Source organism: Rana temporaria, chromosome 11 (genome assembly GCF_905171775.1).
Source record: "Rana temporaria chromosome 11, aRanTem1.1, whole genome shotgun sequence".
Lineage (NCBI taxonomy): Eukaryota > Metazoa > Chordata > Amphibia > Anura > Ranidae > Rana > Rana temporaria.
Window position 1 is genome coordinate 150272590 of NC_053499.1, and position 22049 is coordinate 150294638.

General features: G+C 45.9%; 1 protein-coding gene across 1 annotated transcript in view; it reads left to right on the forward strand.

Moving 5' to 3' along the window:
- Positions 1-22049, forward strand: part of PEPD (peptidase D) — a 158804-nt gene that overhangs the window by 11052 nt on the left and 125703 nt on the right. Inside the window, exons 2-6 of the mRNA XM_040329439.1 lie at positions 411-594; positions 755-882; positions 10025-10088; positions 13813-13860; positions 21390-21451. Of these exons, the coding sequence (XP_040185373.1) occupies positions 411-594; positions 755-882; positions 10025-10088; positions 13813-13860; positions 21390-21451 (486 nt within the window). The remainder of the gene's footprint in view (positions 1-410; positions 595-754; positions 883-10024; positions 10089-13812; positions 13861-21389; positions 21452-22049) is intronic.

The window sequence follows — 22049 nt, forward strand, 5'->3', positions numbered from 1 at the left end:
CAGAACAAGACGAGGATTGTCGGAGGAAAGGTTAGGGAAATGTTTTTGCTCCATGTGTAAATGGTTTTCAAGCCACACATGTGAGATGTCGCCGTGAACATTCAAGCGAGAGCAATAATTCTAGCATTAGATCTGCTCTGTAACTCAAAAACTAAAAAGTTTTAAAATGTCGCCTATGGAGAATTTTAAGCATTGTATTTAGTCGCCATACCATGAGTGTGCGCAATTTTAAAGCGTGACATGTTGGGTATCTATTTATTTGGCGTAACATCATCTCTTTATATTTAGCAAAAAAACGAATTATAGTTGTTGTTGGTTGTTGTTGTTTTTATTAAAATGCCTTTTTAAAGTGTAATTTTTTTAAACAGCGCTTACGTTTGAATAATCTGAACTTTGTTTTTCCCTGGCAGACCATCTTATTGGCTGGGTAACGAGACTCTGAAGGTCCCGGCCGCCCTCTTCGCCCTGAACAGGAAGCGCGTCTGCGATAGACTGCGCAACAACCACAATGTTCCAAAAGAGGCCGTTGTGCTCCTGCAAGGAGGAGAGGAGACCAACCGATACTGCACCGACACCGGCGTCCTCTTCCGTCAGGTGCGACCATCGCTGTACACTCTATGATATCATTTCGTTGGCCTGTGATATGTAATAGTAAATATAAAAATCTCACACATGTGGAAGAGGGATCAAAATTGGGGGGGGGATCAAAAATCTTCATACTAGTGGCCGCTAATGAAAATGTTTTGCTTCTTAGGAGTCGTTCTTTCACTGGGCGTTTGGAGTGATCGAATCAGGCTGTTATGGCGCCATTGATGTTGAAACGGGAAAATCAATCCTTTTTGTGCCCAAACTGCCGGAGAGTTACGCCGTGTGGATGGGGACGTGAGTATTCTTAAGCTCCTCTTTTTTCTGTCTGTTATGTCTGTCTGGTTTTATAGCCGGCGAATTGCTGGAGTGGAACGTACAGCCGCGCGGTGCCATTGGTGAGAGCGCCGTCCGGCTTTATAGGTAATCAGAGGAGTTTATAACCCCTGACTGCTTGTAAGATGGCAGAGCTGGCGCCAACACCTTACCGCCCTCCTTGTAATACTTTCACTGCCATATCTTTATAGAATGTTCTCACTGCCTTCCCTGGAGCTGAAATGTGTACAACATGGTTGCCCAGCATAGCCAGCTTCTGATTGGTTGGAAAGGTTATGGTTTTCCATTACAGGTTATAGAAACAGAATAAGCTATTTTTTTTTTCTGGGCCCCTTCCCGCCCAGCCCTGGCATCTGTCCCTTTAGCAGGCTCTGTACGCCCAGGGCATGTGTGGGCATGATCCTTAGGGCTGGCGTCAATCACTGTACTGCTCTTCCCGTGCATTATATGAAAGAACGCATCCCCAGCATCCCTTTAGCATAGCTCCCAACTGTCTTTGATTTTGAGGGACTGTCCCTAATTTGGAACAATGTCCCTCTGTCCCTCATTCCTCCTCATTTGTCCCTCGCTTTGATCTGATCCATATAGTTGTATATAAAATGCACTATTTGTCTTTCAAAAAGTGTTTCCCAGTGCTAAACCTTTCATCCAATTTCTAAGTTGCTGCATTTGTAAATTTCAAAAGCCAATATAAAGGAATAGTAGTGGTAAAAAAAGTACTTGTGGGTTTAACGAATATTTTTTTTATGTATTATTCTCCTATAAGTAGGCGTGGCAGGGGGGGGGGGTGGTTTCCTATGCCAACATACTTTTGCTTATAGGTGTCCCTCGTTCCCATCTCCAAAAGTTGGGAGGTATGCTTTAGACATTCCTGACTACTGGGTTTTGCCACCTTTATCTGCGCAATCTGCTGATGATCTCCCTGATTTCACGGTAACAAAGCTTAATCAGGCAACTGATCAGCCGATTGCACAGCTAAAGTCTGCAGCACCCAGTGGCTAGCAGGCATACACACCCAAAGGCATGCGTGGGCGTGATCTTCAGGGTTGGTGTCAGTTTCTCTGGAAAAGCAATGCAGGGTCTTGTGTCTTGGGTCCTGCGTGTTCTCTTGGGTCCTGCGTGGTGTCTTGGGTCCTGCGTGTTCTCTTGGGTCCTGCGTGTTCTCTTGGGTCCTGCGTGTTCTCTTGGGTCCTGCGTGTTCTCTTGGGTCCTGCGTGTTCTCTTGGGTCCTGCGTGTTCTCTTGGGTCCTGCGTGTTCTCTTGGGTCCTGCCTGCGTGTTCTCTTGGGTCCTGCGTATTCTTTTGGGTCCTGCGTATTCTTTTGGGTCTTGCGTGTTCTCTTGGGTCTTGCGTGTTCTCTTGGGTCTTGCGTGTTCTCTTGGGTCTTGCGTGTTCTTGCATGTTCTCTTCGGTCTGCGTGTTTTCTTGGGTCTGCGTGTTCTCTTGGGTTTGCGTGTTCTCTTGGGTTTGCGTGTTCTCTTGGGTTTGCGTGTTCTCTTGGGTTTGCGTGTTCTCTTGGGTTTGCGTGTTCTCTTGGGTTTGCGTGTTCTCTTGGGTTTGCGTGTTCTTGGGTCTTGCGTGTTCTTGGGTCTTGCGTGTTCTTGGGTCTTGCGTGTTCTTGGGTCTTGCGCGTTCTTGGGTCTTGCGCGTTCTTGGGTCTGGCGCGTTCTCTTGGGTCTGGCGCGTTCTCTTGGGTCTGGCGCGTTCTCTTGGGTCTGGCGCGTTCTCTTGGGTCTGGCGCGTTCTCTTGGGTCTTGCGCGTTCTCTTGGGTCTTGCGCGTTCTCTTGGGTCTTGCTCGTTCTCTTGGGTCTGGCGCGTTCTCTTGGGTCTTGCGCGTTCTCTTGGGTCTTGCGCGTTCTCTTGGGTCTTGCGCGTTCTCTTGGGTCTTGCGCGTTCTTGGGTCCTGTGTTCTTTTCCAGCCTCTTGTTAAATCTGTAACAATATATTGTGGCAAATTTTAGGAATGGGGGAGCGCAGAGTGAGGGATCTGCTGCTTTTCCTCCGAGTTCCAATGTGCTTACAGAAGGAGCAAACAAAGTGATATTTTCAGTGTACTGCTTCTCCTTCCTTGTCCAATCCCAGGCAGGGGGCGGGTTTGTGACCAAGCTTTAATTCTTAACTACAGTAGAGAAAAGTGTGGTCACCAGCCTGGCTGTGTCATCTGGCAGGCTTGACTTTATCACAAGACTGGCTGTACACCAGAACAAATCCTGTAGCAGATACAGTATATCTGCTCCCCTCTATGTAATTAAACTGTATATTTTAGCTGTTATCTATAGATTGTCTCAAAGCTTCAGCTCTAACCCTTTGTGCCACCTCCTTATCTCCCGGTGCATTCTGGGAGTGCATTGACTGATCACCTGGCCGCAGCAGGTAAGTGCAGAACGCCCTCCAGGCGCACTAATCCCCCCCCCAGAAACAAATTAAGCGCCAGCTTGGCCATGCTTTTCTCAGTTCATCTAATTAAAAATTGTGCTGCCATTTACTTCTCATTAATTTTAAATGTCACAACGGCTCAATACATCGATCGGAGATATTCAGTAAGTACGGCATATTGCGCAACAGATGTCAGGCCCTCGCCGCTTCGCCGCCTCCTAATGCCATTATCTTAAAGCGCCCGATTGGAAACCCGTTTTCCTTATTCGAAACGGGAACGTGCAAACCATTAATAGGTTTTTATGCGTTATCGATGGCTGATGAAACGCATGCGAATGATAAGCGGCGCTGTCAAGGCCATGTTGGAACGACTTCTTTTTTTTTTCCTGCTTGTTTTAAAGCGGTAATTTCTTGGCATGGAACACCGCCGGCGCGTTCTTTTGTTGCCGGAGTAACAGCGAGAGAGAGCAGAGTGTTTTAACGAGATGATGTTTAAAGCTGAACTCCGGATGCGCTAAAAATGTACCCTAAATTACCCCCCCCCCCCCCCCCCAACATGAATAAAAATCTACTTTTTATTTTTTAAATCTTAATTCTTGTAGCTGAAATCTACATGTATTTATTATTAAAAGTGTTATTTTTTTCCTTTCAGGCTCGGTTTACATATGAGTCGCACGCGGTTCACAGCAGGGGTCTGTGCGTCATGGTTCACCGTTTCAGGTTCAATTTCAGCCCGAATTTTGCGCTGAATTCGGACCTGAAACAGACCAAAAGACACACAGGGCTTCTGTGCAAATTCGCATTGGAGCCGCAGCACAGATATGTGAACTAGCTCCACACAAGTCCATCCAGTTCAACCACAAAAAAAAAAAAAATAAAAAATAAAAAACACAATGCAATCCCATACACCCAACTCCATACCCACAGTTGATCCAGAGGAAGGCAAAAAACCCCAGCAGAGCATGATCCAATTTGCTGCAGCAGGGTAAAAAATTCCTTCCTGATCCCCCGAGAGGCAATCGGATTTACCCTGGATCAACTTTACCTATAAATCTTAGTACTCAGTTATATTCTGTACATTCAGGAAAGAATCCAGGCCTTTCTTAAAGCAGTCTACTGAGCTGGCCAGAACCACCTCTGGAGGGAGTCTGTTCCACATTTTCACAGCTCTTACTGTGAAGAAACCTTTCCGTATTTGGTGATGAAATCTCTTTTCCTCTAGACGTAGAGAGTGCCCCCTTGTCCTCAGGGCATAGTGAGCCTATAGGGCGGATCGGCCCTGCAGATAAGAGTAGACAAAAACCAGGAGTCCACTGACTTGTCAGTCACCTGATCCAGGTAAGGATGGCCAGGGAAGACATGGAGTCCCTCGACCTGCCAATAACTTGATGTAGATTAGGATGGAGAGTTCCTGACCTGCCAATTACTTGATGCAGGTGTGGATAGGTGGGACAGATCCGGAGTCCCTTGACCTGTCAATTACTTGATGCAGGTGTGGATAGATGGGACAGATCCGGAGTCCCTTGGCCTGTCAATCACCTGATGAGGATGGGCCCAGCACACCCAGGGGTCTTCTGACCTTTCAACTACATGATGCAGGCATGGATGGGTGGAACATACCGGACCCAACAATCACCTGATGGCGTCTATCCTGGATCTGCCTACTTTAAGGAGCAGCGTTCAACTGAACAGACTTATGAAATGAAGCTTTGGCCTTGCCTACTATATGTGAGCCGGACACTTCAGTCACTGTGAGGAGTTATCCGTATGTCCAGGTCCACATTTAAAGGAAACTTCTCATCAGAGAAAAACTGAGACTTCCTTTGACGACTACCTTCTGAAAAAGCAATTTGCTTGGCTAATACTCTGAACAAGGACAAGCATGCCTGTACAATCGTGGAAGGCTGGAGGTCGGCTTAAAAATAAATAATACAATGTATTATTAGATCCAGAGTTGCATTAATTTTGTGTATTTTATCTCCATCTGGAGTTCAGCTTTAACATGTTGATTTTTGATTGTTGACTCCAAGTCACATTTGCTATAGGTTTTCATCTATTCTTTGACCAGAAATGTGTCCATCTCCGCCATCTGCCTCCCTCTCGGAAATGCGCTTGGCGTTCCACCTCGGCAGCCATGTATTATTCATCATCGTATTTTTTATTTTTTTCTCTCTCTGAGCTCGTTCTTTTCTTTGTCTCGCAGACGTTAAATCTAAACAAGAGGTGAGACACTCGGAACAGTCCATCTGTTGACTTGACAAATGTCTGAGCATTCTGGGAATCCGGCCCTTGATTGGCGCTAATTGACTTGGCTCTAATTGGCTGCTCAGTCACCTTCTCACCGAAAACCAATCGCGCCGCCTCGCTGTCGTGTCTCTTCAAAGCAGATGTAGCAGGAGAAGCGCGCCCGGTCCCTCGGGTTATCATTATGTACAGCGTTCAAACAATATTTATACTTTACATCATTCCTTCCCGGATATCGAAATGTCAAGGAGAGAAATGCGCTGACATCTTGCTTGATATCCGCGGTTTTATCCCCAATCCACAAGACAACAATTCATATCGCCCGCAAGCTCTGCAAATACCTGAGGAGGCTTACTCCGGAATCATCGCCTTTTCCGGAATGGCGCTGGCGGGTCTTGGCGGGGTTCAGAGGTCTGTGAGCTGTTTAGCAAGGCGACTTCCTATTAAAAACTAGACAGAGTTTAAAGTGGACCGCGTGAATAAATTCCTGATATGTCACAATATATAACCGTATCAATTGCATAAAAGCTCCACTTTACATCATTAAAAAGCTGTCCATGAGTTGGAGTCAGTGACTTTGCCTAGGCTGAGATGTCATCAGTCTGCTGCAGGCAGGAGAAAGTATTTCCTCAGTCTCTTCTTGCCCAGTGATTTGTAATTTTGTAACTTTGTAGTAAGTCAAAGGCGCAATTGCACTTAATAAAACCTCCCTCTGTTTGGTACAAACCAGTTGTACATGAAAGAAATATTTAAAGGCCATTCCCACCACAAACAGATTATCTCGCTGATGGGTTGAGTACCAGTGGCCTAAGCATCCACATTTTTTTTGGTATCTCACGGTGACTCCAGAAGCCTTGCGTTAGTTTGCATTTCTTCCAATTAAATCAATGAAGACGGGTTTTACGTTGGCATCAAACTACAGTCTTCTTCTATGTGTGTGTCTCCACTGTCAACTGCTAATGTGCAGCAGTCAGACCTGTCAACCTTTTCTCCTCTAAGGAACCCTTGAACAGGGTCGATCCTAGGCAGGGTGCACAGGGTGAATTGCACCCAGGCGCCTGCAGAGGTGGGGGCGCCGAAGTGCCAGAGTTCTCCCCTCCCTCCTTCTCTCCTTGTTTGTGTCCGTCCAGAACTAGTGTTCTGAGCATAGGTGTGTGTCCGTCCAGAACTGATGTGTGAGCATAGGGAAGCCGATCCAGCCTGGCAGTGCTCGGGGGAGGGGCCGATCCTCTTCCTGACATGAGAGTTCTAGTTTTCAGTGGCTGCTGAGTGCTGATGTGCAGGAATTAATTCCTAACACTGGGAGTCTTGGATCCCGCACTGTCTCCACCAACTCCAGTTGGAATGCCTCCCCATCCCATCTCTATCTCAGGCTGCACAGAGAGAGAATCGAGGTGAGTCACAGTGTTCAGTGTGCTGGGGGATGGCATCCCCAGCATCCATGTACACGTGCTCTGGGCTGCCCCTGCTCTAGATGTTTTATGGCATGATAGATTGCATAGGATACACAGCCCCTGCCCATTCCTGCGCCTAGTTCATCTACAGATGTGATGTATAATGAGATGTAAAGGGGAGGAGTTAGTAAAATGACAACGCCCATGCGGGGGCGCCAGAAATATTTCTGCACCCAGGCGCCTATGACCCTAGGATCGGCCCTGCTCTTGAAATTATTTTCAGGTCTCAGAGAACTCCCTAAAATATATCGACTCCTTGGACATGATCAATAAGTTGTAGATATCAAAAATCATCATCAATCATAAAAATCATGTGCTATATAATTGTGACAAAATAAAAAATGACAAGAGAGAAGTAGACTTTGAAAAATGTAATATCTTTTTTTACATTGGTTGTCAGTGGAGAAATGCCCCCCCCCCCCCACATTGATGATTAGTGAACAAGAGCCCCCTGGTGCTCAGCAAGGGCCTCTTAATGCCCTGTACACACGAGCGGAATTCCCGTCGGAAAAAAGTGGGATGTTTTTTTGGAAGGAATTTCCGCTCAAAGCCTGCCTTGCATACTCAGTTACAAGTTTGGTGAACTTTTGACTGCCAAAAACGCGGTGACGTAAAAGACTACAACGAGACGAGAAAATTAAGTTCTGTGCTTCTGAGCATGCGTTGGAATTTTGCACGTGGGAATTTGTACACCCAATAGGAAATTCTGATCGGATTTTTTTCCTGACGGGAAAATAGAGATCCTGCTCTTTATCTTTTTCCAGCAGTTTTTCCTTTGGAAAAAGTCTGATGGAGCATACACACAGTCGGGATTCTCGACCAAAAGCTCTCATCTCACTTTTTCCAACGGGAAAACCGATCGTGTGTACGGGGCACAATGCCGTGTACACGCGATCATTTTTCGGCATGAAAAAAACGTCATTTAAAATGATGGTGTGTGGGCTGCACATCGTTTTTGAGAATCTGCGTTTTTCGAACATGCTGCATTTTTTTAACGTCGTTTTAAACCTATGTCGTTTTTCCGGTTGTAAAAAATGATCGTGTGTGGGCTAAAACGAGGTAAAAAACCCGCGCATGCTCAGAAGCAAGTTATGAGACGGGAGCGCTTGTTCTGGTAAAACCACCGTTCATAATGGAGTAAGCACATTCATCACGCTGTAACAGACAGAAAAGCGCGAATCGTGTTTTACTAACACAAAATCAGCTAAAGCAGCCCAAATGCGAATGGAACTTCCCCTTTATAGTGCCGTCATACGTGTTGTACGTGACCGCGCTTAGCTAGATAATTTTTTAAAAACGATGGTGTGTGGGCAACATCGTTTTAATGATGAAGTTGGGAAAACTGAAAAATGATGGTGTGTACGGGGCATAAGAGTATGGTGAGTGGGACAAGGGACTTCTCACATTGGCAACCAGTGTAGGAATGCCTCTTAAATTTATGATTATTGAAGAAGGGCCCCCTTGCATTTGGTGGTCAACACAGAAGGACCTCTTACATTAATAGTCATTGTGTAAAGGAGCCCCTCACATTGATGGCCAATGGAGAAATACCCTGTACGTTGATTGTTCAGGAAGAACGGCTCAGTTACTTTAGGTGACCAGCATAGAAGGGTGTCTTACATTTATGTTTACTAGGACAAGGGACCCCTCACATTGGTGAACAGTCGAGAAATGCCCTGTACATTGACGATTAGTGAAGTAGGGCCCTCTGACATTGGACATTTTACTTTTATGGTCAGTGGAAAAGTGGACTTTTCACATTGGTTACCAGTGGAAAAATGCCCTATACTTTGATGGTTTGGGAAGAGGGGTCCCATTACTTTAGGTGGTCGACAGGGAAGGTTGTCTTACATTTATGGTCCGTGGGATAAGGGATCCCCTACATTGGTGACTAGTGAAAAAATGCCCCCTATTTTGATAATTAATGAAGAAGGACCTCATTACATTTGGTGGTCAGCGCAGGACGACCGCTCTACATGTATGGTCATTGGGTACAGGGACCCCTTGCATTGGTGACTAGTGAAGAAAAGCCCCCTACATTGACGATAAGAGAAGAGCCCCTGGTGGTAAACTGAGAAGGATTTCTTGAATTTATGGTCCATGAGAAAAGGGGCCCTCCTTATTGCTGGCCAGTGGAAAAATGCCACTTAAATTTATGATTGGGAAAAGAAGAGCCCCTTTAAATATGATGGTCAACCCAGAAGGACCTCTTTACGTTGATTGTTCAGGAAGAATGGCTCAGTTATGGTCAGTTATGGTCAGTGGGACAAGGGATCCCCTACATTGGTGACTAGTGAAAAAATGCCCCCTATTGAAGGACCCCCTTACATTTGGTGGTCAGCGCAGAAGGACCGCTCTACATGTATGGTAATTGGGTAAAGGGAGCCCTTGCATTGGTGGCTAGTGTAGAAATGCCCTCTACATTGACGATTTGAGAAAAAGAGCCCCTGGTGGTAAGCTGAGAAGAACCTCTTGAATTTATGGTCAGTGGGGCAATGGACTCTCCTTATTGCTGGACAGTGGAACAATCCCACTTACATTGATGATTAGGGAAGAGGAGACGCTTTAAATTTGGTAGTCAGCCGAGGACGACGTCTTACCTGATTTTTGGTCGGTAGGACAAAGGAATCTTCACATGGTGGACAGTTGAAATGTTCTTTAAAGTATTGGAGTGGACAAAGGTCCTCCCTTAGATTGGTGGACAATTGAAGAAATAATTTCCTTTAAATTTGTTACATTAGAGGAGAGAAAAGGAACCCTTTAAAAACCACAGGAGGAATCCTCTTAACTCCAGGTTAAAAATAGAGGTGTTAAAAAGATGCAGAGGATATGGATGGGTCTTGTAATGTTTCATCAGATTTCCCCTCGAAAATGTAAACCACCTACCCAAGTTTGCCCAGTCTGCTTCACAGTAAAAGTATCTGTTTCCTTGCTCCTTGTTTAAACTTCTCTTGTTATGTGGAATATCTAATGAATTTATGTCCACTGAAAATCAAAGTTTACAACCTTTTTTTTCCTCATCTTCCAGGATTCACCCTCCTGAGCACTTCAAGAAGAAGTACGCTGTGGATGAGGTCCACTACGCCTGTGATGTAAGTGGCTCCTCCTGTATCCTGCTCCTATTGATGCTGCTTTTCTTTGGGCAGTTGAGAGTAATTCTACATTTTGAAGGTCTGCTAAAAACAACAGGTCGAGGTCTCGTGTTCGAAATGAAAGTGGAGTTCCACCCATAAATATAACATTACATCAGTAGTTTTAAAAAAATGTCATTAGTCCTTTACGAATTTTTTTTTTTTTTTTTAGATGCCTTCAAAGTGTTGTTGCTAGGTAGAATAGTTAATCTTCCCACTTCCTGCACCTAGGTGCTTAATGCTTCCTAACCTACACCGCACAGACTCCTGGGAATGTAGTGGGTGTAACTTTCCAGGAGTCTGTGCACTCCCCAGTCTCAAAGAATCATGTGACTTGGACAGCACAGGTGCTGAAACCTGATCTGACACTGCTTGTGCAGCACTGAGCATGTGCTAGATCTGCAAGGCTGAAATCCAGGAAGTCATACAGTCTGGCTTCATGATGCCCACACTTAAGATGGCCGCAGTCAATTTCTATTTTATAAAGTGTCTAAATGCTGTAACAACCTAACAAAACGGACCTTAGTTTACAGACTAACTTTACTAGAATACATTAAGCTTGTGTATTACAGGAGTATTTATATTTAAAAAGTGAAATTGTGGCCGGAACTCCGCTTTAAGCAATCTTTGGAGACCTATTAAAAAATATTAATATTTATTTCTCTTGCTTATATTAAAGTTATGTGTGTCTTGACCAGTTGGGTCAAATTTATTTTTTTGAGAGACCCTGCCTGCACCCAATGCACTATATTGAAGATGTTGAGTATCAGGAGAAGGTTAAAGTGGAGGTCCGGGGGAAAAAAAAAATAATTAAAAGCCAGCATAAAGTGGAGAAAAAAAGCATCAAATATTGGCATACTGCCACCAAATCTGGTATGTTGGTCCTCGATGGCCACTTAGTCTGAAACATTGAGAAGACTTATTCAGATCTATTTTTGCTAATTTTAGACGGAACTATGTACCACCTGGAGATGACTTTCAATTTTGCCTCTCTGAGGGACATATTAATTACTCCCTTGTGGTCTTGTATAGACCATTTGTGCCAATCTTGGCTTCCTTGAAACTGACTTCCAACAGAGGTAGCGAGTCAACTGACACTAATTGAATTCTAAACATGCTTGGGACAAACATCGATCTATACTTAGGTTAAAAATAAGGACAGACGTGACGGGCCGTTTGGTCTTTTTGCTGTCAGTCTTTTGGACAGGTATTCTAGGTCCTCGCATTCATCTCAGTTAAATTCTCAATGATGAGTTCATCCATTCATCTCACTGAGCCTTCCCCATTTATAATCTCTCACACCCAGTGCCGATCCTGACCTCCCTGGGGCCCTAAGCAAAATAAATTGTCACATTAAAGTTGAGAAGCAGGAGGGGGGGACGGGACTGCTGAAAATGACATGTCACATGCTGTCAGAAAGGGGGGGGGGGGGGTGCTGACTTCTTACCTCTTCTCCCATGCAGCCAGCGAGTTGAGAAGCGGGGTGAGGGGCCGAAAATTACTTCTCCTCTAGAAATTTGGGGGGCCCTCCGCAGCTTTGCGGGGCCCTAAGCAGCTTGCATAGTGAGCCTATAGGGCGGATCGGCCCTGCTCACACCAATGGAGAATCGGGGTAGTTAACATATTAAAAGCTGTTCATTTAGGAATATATAGAATGTTAATAAATATCCCTTCTTTTAAGAATAAGGATTGTGACCTAATTTTACAGATTTCTAGGTAGATTCGGGTACATTGGCCTAAACGTGCGGCGGCGTAGCTTAGCGTGTTTAGGCTACGCCGCCGTAAGTTAGCTAGGCAAGTACATGATTCACAATGTACTTGCCTGCTAAGTTACGGCGGCGTAGCCTAAAGCGGGCGGGCGTAAGGGCGCTTAATTCAAATGTGTGTAAGGGGGCGTGTTTTATGTTAATGGAGGTTGACCTTACGTTTTTGATGTTTTTTTTTAACTGTGCATGCGCCGGGCGCCTACATTTCCAAGTGTGCATTGCGGCTAAGTACGCCGCACGGGCCTATTAATTTTGACGTGGACGTAAACGATGTAAATCGCTATTCGCGGACGACGTAAAAATTTCGAATCTCGAAGCGGGAACGGCGGCCATACTTTAACATTACTATTCCATCTAATAGATGGAATAACTTTAGGCCTGATAATGCGTTATGGAAACGGCGTAAATGTACTGTGGCGGCCGGGCGTACGTTCGTGAATCGGCGTATCTACTAATTTACATATTCTACGCCGACCGCAATGGAAGCGCCACCTAGCGGCCAGCTTCAATATTGCAACCTAAGATAGGACGGCGCAAGCCGTCGTATCTTAGATATGTTTAAGCGTATCTCTGTTTGAGAATACACTTAAACATAAGTCGGCGTAAGCCCGCCTAATTCAAATGTGGATGATGTGGGCGTGTTTTATTTAAATTACTTGTGACCCCACGTAATTGACGTTTCCTACGAACGGCGCATTCCCCGTCCGTGAACGTTTCCAAGTGCGCATGCTCCAAATTACGCCGCAAACTGTCAATGCTTTTGACGTGAACGTAACTTGCGTACAGCCATATTCGTGAACGACTTACGTAAACAATGTAAAATACGACGCTGTTCGTACGTTTCCGACGTCCATACTTAACATGACTTACCCCTGCTTTATGAGGGGTAACTTCACGCCGGAAAAAGCCTTACGTAAACGACGTAAAAAAATGCGCCGGGTGGATGTACGTTTCTGAATCGGCGTATGTGCCTAATTTTCATATTCCTCGCGTAAATATACGGAAGCGCCACCTTGCGTCCAGCGTAAATATGCAACTAAGATACGACGGCGTAAGAGACTTACGCCGGTCGGATCTTAGGCATATCTAACTGATTCTAAGAATCAAGCGCATAGATACGACCCGCACACTCAGTTACGACGGTGTATCCGGAGATACGCTGTCGTAACTCGTATCTGAATCCGGGCCCCTTATTTCTTCTGAGAAATCCTCACTTCCTGTTCTTCTGTCTCTAACTCAGCACAGTAATGCGAGGCTTTCTCCCTGGTGTGGAGTGTCGTGCTCGCCCCCTCCCTTGGACTACAGGAGAGTCAGGACGCTCTCTGCGTTGCAGATGGAGAAAGGAGCTGTGTGTTAGTGGGCGTCCTGACTCTCCTGTAGTCCAAGGGAGGGGGCGAGCACGATACTCCACACCAGGAAGAAAGCCTCGCATTACTGTGTGGAGTTACAGACAGAAGAACAGGAAGTGAGGATTTCTCAGAAGAAATAAGGACATTTAAAAGAAAAATGGAAGGATGAGGTAAGTGAAGGAGGACTGCACTAAGGTAAAGGAAGCTATTTAGGGGAAAAATTGTACCTTTACAACCCCTTTAATTGAACAAGCTGAGGTTAGAAGCTGATTGGCTGCCATTCACAGCTGCACCAGATTCTGAGTGCTCCAGTTTTAGTAAATCTCCCTGATTGGGCCAATAAATCCTAACATTGTAGAGACATTTATTACAAGCTGAACGCAGATGATTCAGGCTTTTTGGCCGCCATCGGTGAAGTGGCTTCTCTGGAGTAGTGCTTGAGATCAGACTAGAAGGCGTAACCAGCGTATGGTAAGAAGAATCTGATTTGAGTGGAGGGTTTTTTTGCTCCATTTAGTCTCTTATATCTTGTTTTGATTCTATTTTAATATTTGTTCTTTCTTTCACCAGATTGCAAAAGTCCTAAGTGCAAAGAGCCCGTCGATACTTCTCACTCTGGTAAGATAATGGCTCATGTTACGGCTGTGTATGATTTGTGATTTGCGCCTATCTCGGGTGCCAAAGGTTCTGATTGCTCTTCAGTTTGACAAGAAAAGACCAAGTCAACGATTTCTTACCTTTATCAAAATGAAAGGAATGTGCTTGCTGTATCTAAAATAATTGTGTCCCTTTTTGTTTTTCTCTGACATATTTGTCAATACGAAGTCATTAAAGTGGTTGAAAAAAATTGGAAAAAAAAAAAAAAAAACCCTGCAAGACAGGGGCATAATGAGCTAGTTTTATAGCATACTGGCTCATTATGAATAACTTACCTTAGATCGAAGCCCCCGCAGCGGCGACGGCTTTCCCGGGGGTTACTTCCAGGTATCACAGCTCCAGTGCTGTGATTGGCCGGAGCCGCGATGACGTCACTCCCGCACATGCGCGGGAGCCGCCGGTAACGGCATGGTCACTTATGTGCCATTGCTTCAGTTTGCCCCAGTGCGCATGTGCTGATGACAGGGGATATCTCCTAAACCGTGATAAGGATTGTTAACCCCTGACACAACTTCAGGGCAAAACCCATTCTGCCGTTGACCCAAATTATGAAAGCATGCAGAGAGCTGAGGAACAGACTGCTTCTTTCTGTATTCCAGCATCAAAGACAAAGAGGCGGGACCCTTATTGGCTTTTTATAGACAAAATGACATCATACACATGAGCACAACTGATAGGTCAGTCCATATATGGTGGTTCCTTCTTGTAAAAGTCTTTTATTAGCACGAATGTCCTTGTGTCACACAGGGCCCCCCCACTCAAGCTCACAGGGGCTTTCTTCGGTGGAGGGGGTTTTGGAGTGAGAGGTAACAGCTGTTTGGTATTATTAGTTCTTTTTGTCTTCACTCCAAGCTAAGATATACTGAAACTTCAAAACAAAACATTATAATCTGTTTCAGTGAAGCCCACAAGCAAATGCTCCCGGGAAGCGGTGAATGCGGATATCCCAGCATTCAACGCTCTATCCCGCACATGAGCAGTGTTGACGGCGAGCAGCGCCGTCAACACTTCTCCGTTGCCATCACAACGGCCGGCGTAAAGAAAATTTCACGCCCCCGTTGTGACGACAGGCACCTTAATGCCTGATTTCACCTGTTTGCCATCGAGTAAAATGGCGGAATTAGATCCGCCCTCGTCACGTGACCTGGTTCCCTAGTCACGTGACGAGTAAAATCTCGCAATAGCTCGTCTTTCTGCGTTAGGAATCGTCTCCTGGGTGCGTCACACTCTGCTCCCAGGAGACACTGCGATGCTGTCCAATGAAACACTGGCCGCTGTGGAAAAGGGAGAAACGGGATAGCAGGAAGTGGCTGCTATTATCATCTGAATTAAGGTACGGAACTCATTTTAAAAATTGCGGATAGCGGAAGGTAGTAGTAAATATAGAGCAGGTCTGAATAAGGTCAAGTTGACATTGGGGGTGAAACTCCGCTTTAAGCCAGGGGTCTCAAAGTGGCGGCCCTCCAGCTGTTGCGAAACTGCAACTCCCATCATGCCTCTACCTGTGGGAGTCATGCTTGTAACTGTCAGCCTTGCAATGCCTCATGGGACTTGTCGTTTCGCAACAGCAGGAGGCCCGCCAGTTTTTAGACCCCTGCTATTAAGAAGTACTTCTGATGTCACCTCCCCAGCTCTAGACTGGGTTTGGATGGTAAAGGAGCAACAGAAGACTGGTGAGCTCATCCTTCTGCTGTCACTTTCTGTCATTTGCATGCCGCACACCCAGTGCCGGCCCAAGACATTGTGCTGCCTGGTACCAAGAATGAAAAAGCTGCTTCCCCCCCCCCAAAAAAAAATACGCCCACCAAAATGCCCCCACATTATTTTATATCATGATAACTAAAGTGGACCTATCATGGCTCAATACATGTATAAAAAGGACCTGTTATGGCTCTATTCATGCAATTAACCCCACAGTGGAGCGGAGAGCGGAGCTGGCGGAACGGGATGGCGTGCAGACAGGAAATTTGCTGCCCCCCTGAAAGTGCTGCCTGGTACAATGGTACCATCGGGTCCCATGGTAGGGCCGGCCCTGCGCACACCTGATTGGCTCTTGATGATCCCACTTTATTCCCATCCGTTCCCTTTAAATAAAAAGCCAGCATGCCGCCATGAATCCCATCCTCATTACTTGATTGTACTTTCCAAAGAGATTTAATTTAGCCTAATCGTATTAATGATTTGTGATGTTAGTTGCGGCTCGCAATATCGCCGTCCTCGCAGGTCACTCGCAGACAGGATTTTTCTTTTCTAAATGACTCGCGAGGTGAATGTGACTTTTTAATGCATCTCATTAAAACAGTTTTATTGCTAATGCTTTGATGAGAGTGACTGCCAGCTTTGGGTGGGGGGGGGGGGGGGGGGGGGGAGTCAGCCGCTGTGCTTTGCTCTCGCCATCTCGTAGGTTTTAATGAAAGCGTCTCTCCCGCCGAGCTGGGAGGGTCAAAGGATTTCTTTGGGCGCCGGCTGTGGTCCTGTCGATGTGTGTGCTGGAATAATTGTTTACGCTCTGATTTAGTTATCGGCGTTCAATTTTTAATTGATTTCAATCCAAATGTAAAAGGTAAGTGTTAGTAGATTACCGTATATACTCGAGTATAAGCCAAGCTTTTCAGCACGTTTTTTTGGTGCTGAAAATGCCCCCCTCGGCTTATACTTGAGTCACCTTTTTGTGGCTGATCTTCCGGACTTTGGGGACTCGGTACCGGCCGGCCGTAGGTCCCCTGGACCCCAAACTTGGCACACATGTAGCTCCACTCTTCCTCTACAAGTGTGCAAAGTTTGTTGCCTGGGGGACCTACGGCCGGGCACCCCTTCCATAGACTCCCATGTTAAACGGTAATTTCTCTGGTGATTTTCGGGACCTGATACTGGTCGGTCATAGGTTCTCTGGACCCGGAACTTGGCACACATGTAGACCCACTCCTCCTTTACAAGTGTGCAAAGTTTGTTGTCTGGGGGACCTACAGCTGGGGAGCACTGATTTTTCAAAGCCGGGCACCCCTTCTATAGACTCCCATGTTAAACGGTAATTTCTCCGGTGATTGTCGGAACATGATATCGGTCGGTCATAGGTTCTCTGGACCCGGATCTTGGCACACATGTAGCCCCCTCTCTTCCTCTACAAGTGTGCAAAGTTTGTTGTCTGGGGGACCTACAGCCGGGAGCACCATTTTTTTTTTTTTTTTCAAAGCCGAGCACCCCTTCCGTAGACTCTCATGTTAAACAGTAATTTCTCTAGTGATTTTGGGGACCCGATGCCGGCCGGTCATAGGTCCTCTGGACCCGGATCTTGGCACACATGTAGCCACATTTCTCCTCTACAAGTGTGCAAAGCAGGGGCGGACTGACAACTCATGGGGCCCCCGGGCAATAGAAGATTTTGGGGCCCCCGGGCTTACAGATGGCCACCAAGCCAGGAGACATCACATCAAAAGCATGTCGGTTTTGGACATATCAGGGACAGATGTAAAAAAAACACACAGATTTTTACATACTGTCCCTGGTTTTACTGAGCCTGGCAACACTGATGGGGACCCCTAGTGGCATGGGGCCCTTGGGCAGTGCCCGAGTGACTCAATGGTCAGTCCGCCCCTGGTGCAAAGTTTGTTGTCTGGGGGGACCTATAGCTGGGGAGCACTGATTTTTTTCAAAGCCGGGCACCCCTTCCATAGACTCCCATGTTAAATGTCAGTCTAGTCATGAGCACAGTGAGGCATGGACACAGTGAGGCACAGTGAGGCTTGGACATGGGCACAGTGAGGCTTGGACATGGACACAGTGAGGCATGAGCACAGTGAGGCTTGGACATGGGCACAGTGAGGCATGGGCACAGTGAGGCATGCACATGGACACAGTGAAGCAAAGTGAGGCACAGTGAGGCATGCAGATGGACACCCTAGGCTTATACTCGAGTCAATACGTTTTCCCATTTTTTTGTGGTAGAATTAGGTGCCTCGGCATATATTTAGGTCGGCTTATACTCAAGTATATACGGTATTTATATTCCCTTTGACAACAAGCTTCTGGTTTTTGATATTGTAATATGTTGCACTCTTTGCTACTGTTATATGTTGGGAGAGAAAGTGATATAATTCTCATACGTCGTCTTTCATAATCATTTCGGAAAGCAGACAATCCGGGTTTATGGATTCCCAGGTTGTGTTCGGACACGTCTCTCCATATATCGGGGTCCTGCCACATTTCTTTTCTAGATGACGTCCTTGGGTGTCCCCTCCTCCTCTCCCCTTAGTAATATGACACGGTCGTGTATTTTATAAAGGGCTCTTGTCGTCTGGTGTGATATTAGGAGCCGGGCAGGTTGCGGACGCATGTCAGAGATGGGAGGAAGGTGATAATAAAGCCAGCTGTCATCTCTCTGCAATACGGGGTGCAAATCTAACACATAGATGACTCAACGTTATTGCTGTCAATGGTGCGGGGCCCTATTTGTTCACACGGCACGCTCCTACACCGTCCAGGATAATAATGCGCTGTGTAATAGAATGGAGTTTGATCCATTTCATGCATGTGGATACAGGATCCCGGCATGCCTATGTGGGAAATCTAATAGCTGGATTCACGTAGATGAGCCTAACATTGGGCAGGCGTAGCGTATATCATATACGCTACGCCGCCGTAAGTTAGAGAGGCAAGTGCTGTATTCACAAAGCACTTGCGTCCTAAGTTACGGCAGCGTAGCAGAAATGTGCGGGCCTAAGCACGCCTAATTCAAATTGTGAGGTGGGCGTGTTTTATGCTAATGAATCGTGATCCGACGTGATTGACGTTTTGAACGACCGGCGCATGCGCCGTCCGTGGACATATCCTAGTGCGCATGCTCCAAATTACGGCGCAAAGACTTATTGGTTTCGACGTGAATGTAAATTACGCCCAGCCCCATTCACGGACGACTTGCGTAAACGACGTAGAAATTGAAAAATTCGACGCGGTTCCGACGTCCATACTTAACATTGGCTGCGCCATCTTTTTGGTGGAATAACTTTAGGCCTGAAAACGCCTTATGTAAACAGCGTATCTTTCCTGCGACGGGCAAGCGTACGTTCGTGAATAGGCGTATCTCGCTGATTTACGCATTCTAGGCGTAAATCGGCGTACACGCCCCTAGCGGCCGGCCTAAATAGACAGCTAAGATATGACGGCGCCTGCGGTCGTATCTTTTTGCTAGATTTAAGTGCATCTCAATTTGAGAATACACTTACATTTACGACGGCGCAGATTCAGAGTTACGACGGCGTATCTACTGATACGCCGGCGTAACTCTCTCTGAATCTGGCTATTAAGGCCTCGTACACACGACCGAGAAACTCGACAGGCGAAAAAAACATCGTTTCCCTCGTCAAGTTCCTTGTGAAGCCGTCGAAACTCGACAAGCCAATTTTCTCCATTCCCGTCAAGGAAATAGAGAACATGCTCTCTTTTTGGCTCGTCGAGTTTCTCGACAGTCTCCTCGACGAAAATGTCCACACGACCGGTTTCCTCGGCAAAAAAATATCTCCCAGCAAGTTTCTTGCTGTTTTTTGCCGAGACACTCGGTCGTGTGTACGAGGCCTCAGAGAAGATGTCTCTGTGGGCTGCAATGTCACCCGAGGATTGCTAGGAAGTGAGCTGTCCGCGGTGCTGAACCTCATCCTGGAGAGACCCGTCAAAGAGCTACCTTTTTGGTTTAGTCCTTTCTTATGACCCCGGACCAGTCTAATGGTTCCTTCACACCTGGGGGCTAGGGGTGGTCAACTGGGCCGCCATCAGGGGGGTAAAGGGAATACACCTGTAAGGGGCCCGGATGACATCCCCCCTTTTTTTATATATATATATATATATATATATATATATATATATATATATATATATATATATATATATATATATATATATATATAATTTTTTTTTTTTTTTTCATCAGCACCCAAAGCCAGGGGCCTGGATGTCACCCCCCCCCCTTTTTTTATTTTTTTTGTCAGCACCCAAAGCCCCTCCCCGGCCTCTTAGGGGCCCAGATGGCATCCCCTTTTTCTTTTATTTTTATTCAAAAAAAAAATTCTATTAGAACTTGCGACACCCCCCCCCCTCAACTTGCAGCAGGAGCACCCCCCCCCCCGGTTCTCTGCTCCAGGGAGCCCATGCCTGAAGCTGTTTAATAGGCCCCAAAATTCCTGATGACGGCCCTGGTGGTCAAGCCACAACATCACATGTGGGCGGTCTGTATGCAAATACAGCCGGCCTAGGAACGCCCACTCCTCCAGACTGATGCCCACCCATCGAGGTATTTTGATATTTGCATAACTCCTCCCCAGAGCCAGCCCCCCTGCTTGCATCAGGACTCTGGGGCTGGAGTACTGAGGCAAGGTGGCTGGGGTGTTTTTCAGGAAGCTATGTACAGCACCCTGCCGGCCCCTCCCACCAGCCATGATCTGCCTGCATTGCATAGAGAAGCACAATGCCCTGTCTAACTGGGCGACTATGTGGCAGATGAGGTTTAATGTTGATAAATGTAAAGTGATGCACTTGGGGGCTAAGAATATTCATGCATCATACATACTAGGGGGAGTACAACTGGGGGGATCCATAGTGGGGAAGGATCTGGGGGTTTTGGTAGATCATAAGCTCAATAATAACATGCAATGCCAAGCTGCAGTTTCCAAAGCAAGCAAAGTCCTTTCTTGTATTAAAGGGGTTGTAAAGCTAAAAAAAATCCTTAAATATCTTCCTTTACCTTAGTGCAGTCCTCCTTCACTTACCTCATCCTTCCATTTTGCTTTTAAATGTCCTTATTTCTTCTGAGAAATCCTCACTTCCTGTTCTTCTGTCTGTAACTCCACACAGTAATGCGAGGCTTTCTCCCTGGTGTGGAGTGTCGTGCTCGCCCCCTCCCTTGGACTACAGGAGAGTCAGGACGCTCTCTACGCTGCAGATAGAGAAAGGAGCCGTGTGTTAGTGGGCGTCCTGACTCTCCTGTACTCCAAGGGAGGGGGCGAGCACGACACTCCACACCAGGGAGAAAGCCTCGCATTACTGTGTGGAGTTACAGACAGAAGAACAGGAAGTGAGGATTTCTCAGAAGAAATAAGGACATTTCAAAGCAAAATGGAAGGATGGGGTAAGTGAAGGAGGACTGCACTATTGGATCATGTTTTTCTGGTTTTTTTTTTGCCTTTTTCTGGATCAACTGTGGGTATAGGATTGGGTATATGGGATTGTATGATATTATTATTATTTTTGTTTTATGGTTGAACTGGATGGACTTGTGTCTTTTTACAACCTAACTATGTAACAAATACATTTCATTAGCATGATGAAAGAAGGAGGGAGGACCCCAACTTTCATCTTCTATTCCTGTCCTGTCCCCCAATATTTTTTTAAAGTTGTTTTTATTGTAATTTTTAAGGTAAAAAAACAAACAAACATACAATACAGAGCCTATTGTATTTTCTGACCATTTTTTCTTTTGTGCTTTTTCTTTTCTTTTGCAGCGTGGGGTTAATACGGACAGCGGCAGTGTTTGCAGGGAGGCCTCGTTTGAAGGAATAAGCAAGTAAGTAAAAAATCTCATGACAAAATAAAAAAACACGGCACTTTTCTGTCCGCAGTGATGGAATCTCTTGAACGCCGCGTCACTCGGGACGGGCGCGATTTATTTACGCAGCTTCCAAATAAAAGGATAATATATTCAAAGAGAGACGCTGAGAAGGTCCCCGCTGGTTTCATAATAAAATGTATTCATATCGTCTCTCGCTGAGAAGTAGCAATGTTTTATAATCTGCAGACAAATGCCGAAATAAAAGAAGTGCTGGAATCGGATCCGCACCATAGTCTGAGCTTCTTGGATCTGTAAGCGAGGCGCAAAGAGAACCTGTCAGATGGTGAAAAGTTTTGAAAGTAAAAAATCCTGAAACTTTGTAACAGACTCATTAAAAAAAAGTAGGGATGTTACTGATAACAATTTTCATGTTCGGATAGTCGATTTTTTTTTAAATCGACTTAATTGACTAATTTCGATTAATTATAACGCACATACATTTTTCGGATCACCACCATATATAATCCCCACTTTAATATCCACAGACCTATCCCCCCCAATGTAATATCCACAGACATCTCCCCCCCAATGTAATATCCACAGACATCTCCCC